At 35.9% G+C, this 7,631-nt stretch overlaps 1 protein-coding gene across 1 annotated transcript; it reads right to left on the reverse strand.

The window, feature by feature from the left end:
* Positions 1–1,621: 1,621 nt before the first annotated feature.
* LOC306666774 (protein FAM91A1-like) lies at positions 1,622–5,520 on the reverse strand. Its single transcript, XM_079149027.1, is given in 2 exon segments — positions 1,622–4,871; positions 4,874–5,520. Coding segments are annotated over 2 exon segments (1,005 nt in total). The 5' UTR covers positions 5,436–5,520; the 3' UTR covers positions 1,622–4,428.
* Between the last annotated feature and the right edge of the window lie 2,111 nt (positions 5,521–7,631).

Here is a 7,631-nt window from a genome sequence, read left to right on the forward strand (position 1 = left end):
TGTTGCCTAGGCTGGGCTTAAGGGCTCCTCCTGCCCAGGCTTCCGAGAAGCTAGGACCGTAAGAGTGGGGCTGTAGAGTGGGTTAGTTATTACGGGAGTGGGCTCCTGATAAAAGGATGAGTTTGGTCCTTTCCCTCTCTTACTGATGTGCTCCTTTATCCTGTGTTGACTTTTGCCATGTTGTGATGCAATATGACATATGAATGTCTGTTTCAGTCCTTGTTTTTAGTTCTTTTTGGTGTTTACTCAGAAGTGGAATAGCCAATTTTCATGTTAATTCTATATTTAAGATTTTGAGGAATTGTTGTACTATTTTTATAGCTGTTGCATCATTTTATATTCCTGCCAACAGTGCACAAGGGTTCCAATCTCTCCACATCTTCACCACCTTTTATCACTTTTTTAAAAAAATATTTTTAGATGTTGATAGACCTCTATTTTATTCATTTATTTACATATGGTGCTGATAATTGAACCCAGAGCCTCACACTTGCAAGGCAAGCTCTCTACTACTGAGCCACAACCCCAGCTCCCCATTTATCACTTTTTAAGATAATATCTATCCTAATGGATATGAAGGATCAAGAAGAGTCATGGAAATCTTTGTATTTCTGTGTGTGTGTGTGTGTGTGTGTGTGTGTGTGTGTGTGTGGTATGGTATGCTGGGGATTGAACCCAGGGCCTCAGGCATGCTAGATGAGTACTCTACCACTGGGCTACATCCTTAGCTCTTAGTTATGGAAAATTTTTAATGTCAACATGTGTATAGGTTGGTTATCCTCTCCAAAGACATTTAACTTGTTTTTATCTTTTCACTGTGGAAGCAAAGCTATGAGAAACAAAATCTTCATATGAATATCTTTGTGATTCTCGCTGTTGTCAACTTGTATTATATTACCAAAAGTTGAATTACTGATTTGAAGTTATGTACACTTATAATATTTTCTGCCATTTATACTTCAAAGGTTTCTAATTCCCATATATAACCAAGAGCACCTATTGCCAATTTTTTTTTTTTTTTGCTAAAATATTACTTCTATGGGGTTTGTTCTCTCTCTCTCTTTTTTTTTTTTTTTTGGTACCAGAGATTGAACCCAGGGGTGCTTAGCTACTGAGCCACATTTCCAGCCCTTATTTTTAAAACAATTTTATTTACAGACAGGGTCTCACTAAGTTGCCTAGCCTAGCACCTTGCTAAGTTGCTGAGGCTGGTTTTGAACTTGCAATTCTCCAACCTCAGTGTCCCAGGCCTCTGAGATTATAGATACATGCCACCATGCCCAGCTATATTCTTTGGTTTCTAATAAGGGTTAATATCTTTTCACCTTTTTACCTCAATCTCCAATTAAATGGATTTGAAAATTGATGGTGAATGGCTTCTCAAGAAAAACTGAGATATTATTACCAAAAGAAGGATGAGCATATACTATGCAGGCAAAGAGCAGTGTATTTTTATCTTTTTAATTTCCTTATTTTAACATTTGATTCATCTAGAGTTTATTTTAATGCTATTGTTTTTCCATATGGTTAACTAGTTGTCACGTTATTTATTGAGTAACCCATTTTTCCTCCATTGATGTGAAATGCCACCTTTATTTATTTATTTATTTATTTTTGCAAGTTGACCAACACCACAGTTTATTTGTAAACATGTTATATATGTCAATAATCAAATTGATATTTTATACATTTCATTGTGTAATATTAACAGAAAACAATCCACTGTACTATTACAGTTTTGGTACTTTAAAATCTTTTAATACAAACTGTTTCTGAAACACCGAACATAAAAAAAGAAACATGAATGGCAGAGAAAACAAAGTAAAAGAAACCAGTATTTCCCCAGAAAACAAATGAAAAAAATCATCTGATACAGACTTTAAAAAGGAAAGAAGATAAGGAAATGACACAATAGCATTTTTCTAAGTGATATAAAGTTGCATTTCTTTAGACCCAGTGGAGATGTGAAATTTTTCTCCTACCAAATTCTATTCCCTTTTTGATATTCACTTTTTGTTGTTTCTAAAGAATGTTTGCCATGGTTTATGACGCTTTAAAGGGCAGGAGAGGAAAAGAGGGGAGGTGGTATGAAGCCAAATGAAATCAACCATTTGCAAAAAAAAAAAAAAAAAAAAAAATTGATACAAATTTTTCAAGAATCTTCTTTGGCAAATGACAAAGTATTATTTAAAACTTTTTGTTGTTGTTGCACTGGATCAACACTTGTAAGATTTAGGAGATGTAACTTTCTTTACATGAGTCAAAGTATAAATGAAACAAAACTACATTAAGACAGCAAAGCAGGAACATCAGAATTTCACATTTTGTTAACAGCTCTAAAAATGCAAATTCTCCCTTTGAAAGATTATGAGAGGTTTTCAGCTGGGTATCAGATGATCACTGTCCTCACTCAACACGAGAAACCAGAGTGGACCCAGTGTCCTCTCGAGTACTTTCACTGAAGTTCATGATCATTATTAGGTTCTACTTCTCCCTCCATTATCTCTCACAGGAAGTATAGCAGCAAATCACTCCCATATTTTAAGCTTTTGACTCAGCAACAACTGGGTTCAATGTCAACAACTACAAATGTTCAATTTTTTATTAGTGTGCATATCATTACAGTTGGCTTAGATGGTTAACACAAAAATAAATAAAATAACTACAGTTAATTCAAACAAAGCACATTAAAATGAGATTAAAGAGCCCTGATCAAAAGAAATACAACTTTCAGTTGAAACTGTAAAAGTTACTTACATACATACATACATACATACATACATACATACATATATAACTAACAGCACTAGGAATGTATAATATCAATTATTGGAAAAATAAATGAGTGATTCACAGTCATAAGAAATTATTTTAATATTAGTATGTAGTTTTCCTTTTATAGACGCACAAAACACAGACGTGGTTCCTACCTTCTAGAAAACAAAGTAGAAAATTAAACATTACCGTATTTACCCCAAACACAGCAGGACTGTGCGATAGGTAATCTGGTCCAAAATATTCAACTCTATAGATAGGCCATGGTATTAAATGCATGGTTAACAATTTTAAGAAAGGCATATATTTCCAGAAGTATGTTAAATACACAAATATCAGTTCTATAAACAACGAAAATCACCAGCAAAAATGTTTGGTTGTGACATTCCCAAATTTTCTAACTTTTTAAGTGTTTTAGATATATGCTGCTTAACCAGTTAGTTTGGTTACAGTTTTAAACTAGCAAAGCATTATCCTATAAGAGAAGCCTAAGCTAAACTATAACACTGCAAAAACTTCCCAAGGAAGGTAACTTGAAAAATCTTTAAAAAATGATTCCAATTATTCTAATTAACATTTGAGATGCTAAAGAATCAATGACTCAAGAAACACTTTGAAATTATTCAATTATTTTCCTTATCATTTCCTCCAAAACTATTAACAGAAATTTAAAAATCCAAATTGCTTAAGAATATGCCTTCACAATAGGTTTATCACTGAAGTGTTTTGATCCAAAGACCTAGTCTTAAAGCTTCTCATATGTACTTCTAATCTAAACTCACAATCCTTGGTTTGAAAACATCAAATTCAATTTCTAAAAAAATTCATTGGTAAAGCTACAAAACAAAACAAAACAAAACAAACAAATCAGGGTGAAAACATGTAGCAGTCTCAGCTATGAGTGGAAAATAAATTCTATTTTTCCATAAAGACTCTATGAAAATATAAAGCCCAAGGTGAATGACAACAGAAGTCCATATATAAACACTGTTTAAAAATAGAATGTTTTCCAAAGCTTCTCATGAGATGTCAATGAAGAGTCATAGCCTAAGACCTTATGAATGAAGGTTAAGTTATACATAGCTTCTGCTTACATACCTTCAACAATGTCCAATTGATATACATAATTTACAAACATCCACAGGAATTCTAAATGCCCCATCATATCACCTCTCAATACCAGATGTTTACTGTTTTACAGTTTCACTACTTTAAGTACCAAGAAGCCTTTTTAGAGGAAGAGTTCTGTCTCTTCCCTTGATCCCCTACAGTATAGGTAACAAAATATAAAATTAAACAAGATTTCTGTCTGATGAACTAACATATAAAATTACCATTGCAATATTCATAGTGACTGCTTATAAACATAATAGTCATTATAAAGCCTATAAAGTATATTATTAGTATTATAAAAGAAATGCAGATTGTCTCAAGGTAAAAAATACAGTGCTGGCTGCTAAAAAGCACTTTGTTGCAATAAGATGTGCAATAATGAACAACATGTCAGAAAACATGAACATGTTCCCCGTTTTAATATCAGTTAAGCAAGAATTGCACTGTAGCAGCAGGATGCTTTTTAGTGGCTGACACTATAAAGCTAACAGTAAGAAAGAAAAAAGGCAGGAAGTGTGAGCAACAAATAGTGTAATCAAATTACTGCAAATGAAGATTAGCAATAAGAAGTGAGGAAGGTGACCGTCCACTCCATTCTGATAAGATGCCATCTTTAAATATTAAGTTTTTTGCAGGCAGTGGAACTCCCATATCCACATAGGATGACTGTGAAAGCAGACTTGAAAAACTGGGCTCTGTGTGGATATCCAGTGTTGAAGCACCTTCCTGGAATGAGTGAACAAAGTTAAGTACTTGTAGAGAGAGTTTTCTACTGGAATGCAAAAGATTTTGAAGGCTTTCTTTTCTACAGAGACCATGTGTGGCAATCTTCCTACACACTTTACGGTTTAATTCAGAACTGAACAGTGGAATTCCAAAGCACAACTCAAGAGGAACCCAATCTGCTTCTGTTGTGGCACCAGTGTTTTGTTTCACTGCTGAATCCATAGTTGCTTCCTCAATAACCATTTCAAATGACTCTGACTCCCATTTACATCTGAGCCAGAAGCCAAATCAGGTTCTCCTCTCTCATCAGAAGCATCACTGAGTTTTCTACTTGCAAGTTGGCTAGAAGAATTCAACATGGTGATATATCCACAGAAATGCTGCAAGTCCACTTTGTTCCTTAATATTTGTAATGCTTTATGAACACCCATATTGACACGAGTAAATTCTCCTTGCAGTTCTGTTTCATCAAATGGAAACGGTATATGGACAGTTTCTCCTATCCCATGCAAACCATGTCCCTGAATTAAAACTGCAGAATGTGTTAAAGCATCATTCAACATGGTGAGTACATTTGACGTAGGAACTACCCCAGGATCGTGACCCCAAGACGTTATAAGTAATCGATCATAATCCTGGAATATATCTGGCAGTTTTCGAAGTCTTGTACCTTTGGACAGTAATAGAGATGGTGGTCCTTGTCCAGTGACAAAGTAAATGTACAGTTTAAACCAGACAGAACTGACCTCTGGGATAGCTGGTCCAATATGCTGAGGGGTACAGCTGCTGATGGGCCGGATTTCATTGGTGAGAGGAGCCATGGAAACAAGCAGGGTATAATTTTTGTTTGAAACTCTGCTGCAAGTGGCAGGGTCCAAACCAAGGAGGCTTTCACAGCGTAAAAGATCCAAGGGAAAACCATAATTGGGTTGGTCTGGCTGAGCAGTATGTGCAACTAGATCTTTATTATGTCGCAGAAACAGTATTGTGTTTCTCAGAGTAAGTGCATGATCAAAATATCTCTGTGCTTCTCCTTCACCAGTGCTCTGAACCTTTTCTAGTTCTATAAGAAAGCTGTCCAGAGACTCATCTGAGAGTTTTTTTTTTTTTTTTTTAAATGGTATACACATGACTCTTTTCTGGAGTATTTATTTGGTTTTATTTACTTCTCTGAGTCCTTGTTTTACTTACTATTGCTTTATAGTATATTTCAGTTGCCATTAGGAAACACCTGCTTGTTTTTCTCCCCTTAAAATTCTTGCTTTTCTTACATGCTTATTTTTCTAGAGTAGTAACTCTCTACCTTGGCTGCGCCTGGTCATCACCAAGGGAGCTTTTATAAACACTGATACCCTCCTGCCCCTCCCGGAGGTGCCAGTTTAATTGCTGAGGGTTGGGACCTGGGAAGAGAGAACTTTAATAGCTCCCTAGATGATATTAATATGCTGCCAAAGTTGAGTACCATTTTGCAAGATGAACTTTAAACCATTTTGTTCTAGTTCTGTTACGATTTTTGATTTGTATTGCAGTGAATTATAGATTAATTTAGATCTAGGTGACATCTTTATATTACTATGTCTTTCTACTTAATTCAGTCACCTTCTTTGGTTGAAAAAAAATCAGAAGCTGGTTTTGGCTGATGCTATGAACTAAATTTTGTGTTTCTCCAAATTTCTTTTTTTTCTTTCTTTTTTTTTTTTTTTTTTTGACTGGGAATTGAATCCAGGGGCACTTGATCACAGAACCACACCCCCAGCCCTTTTTATTTTTTATTTTGAGACAGGGTCTTGCTAAAGCTGCTCTGGGCCTCACTAAGTTGCTGAGGCTATCCCAGATCCTGCGATCCTCTTGCCTCAGTCTCCCAAGTTGCTGGGATTATTAGGTGTGCCCACCATACCTGGCAGTTTTCCTGAAATTTATATGCTGAAGCCTAAATCTCCAGTGTGGTGGTATTAGAAGATGGGACCCTTTGGGATGTGATTAATCAGGTGATGAGGGTGGAGGCTTCATGAGTAGGATTAGTGTTCGCTCCAGACATTGGATCTACCAGTTAGTTACCTTGACCTTGGACTCAGCATCTAGAACTGTGAGAAATAATTTCTATTGTTTAAACCACCCAGTTTATGGTCATTTGTTCGAGCAGCTGAACTGACTGAGATGGCTGACTTAAAGGAAAAGATAAAATGAAGAAACTTCTGAAGAACTTGGGGTAACAATGAAGGAAAGCTGAAGAACCAGATGTGGCAATGACAAGAACCAGAGCAGCTGTAGGGATCTGGAACCTGAGGAATGCAATTCTTGTTTGTGTTACTCAATTCACCAACTTTCCAGTTTTTAAGTGTTTTCTTTAAATTTTGGATTCTGACCACAATTTCAGTGGTGGTTGGGTACCTTGTCTATCCCTTGCTTGGATTCTGGAGGGCTGGACACTTTGAGTGATGGTCTCAACAGGTTGTACTCGGTCGGGTGGGGAACCCAGAGAGAGAGAACCAGTCTCTGTTTCCGAAGCCAGGGCCTAGATGTTGAGGGGGACAAGCATAAGTATGACAGAAATAACATGTGTGACAGGAGGAGACACGTAGCACACCAGTGTGAGCAAGACATTTCCTTTATCTATAACTTCCTGGTGTTTTATAGTTTTTCTTAATTTGCATTTGGTTTACTTAGCTAACGCCTAAATCATTTTGTTTTTAGTTGTGGATGAATCTTTGTTTTTATTTATACGCAGTGCTGACAATCAAACCCAGTGACTCACACATGCTAGACAAGCGCTCTACCCCTGAGCCATAACCTCAGCTCAAACTTCTAAATATTTCGTGCATTTTGTTTCCATTATGACTTTTGTTGTATGTATGTGTATATACACACACACGTATAAAACAAAAAAGTCAGATATATGTGTGTATATATATGTACATGTGTATGCATACATACATATATATATGTGTGTATATAAATATATTTTTAAACCTGGTTATAGGCAGGTGCAGTGGCCCACTCCTCTAATCCCAGGGACT

Source organism: Sciurus vulgaris, assembly GCF_902686455.1.
Source record: "Sciurus vulgaris genome assembly, chromosome: 7".
Taxonomy (NCBI): Eukaryota; Metazoa; Chordata; class Mammalia; order Rodentia; family Sciuridae; genus Sciurus; species Sciurus vulgaris.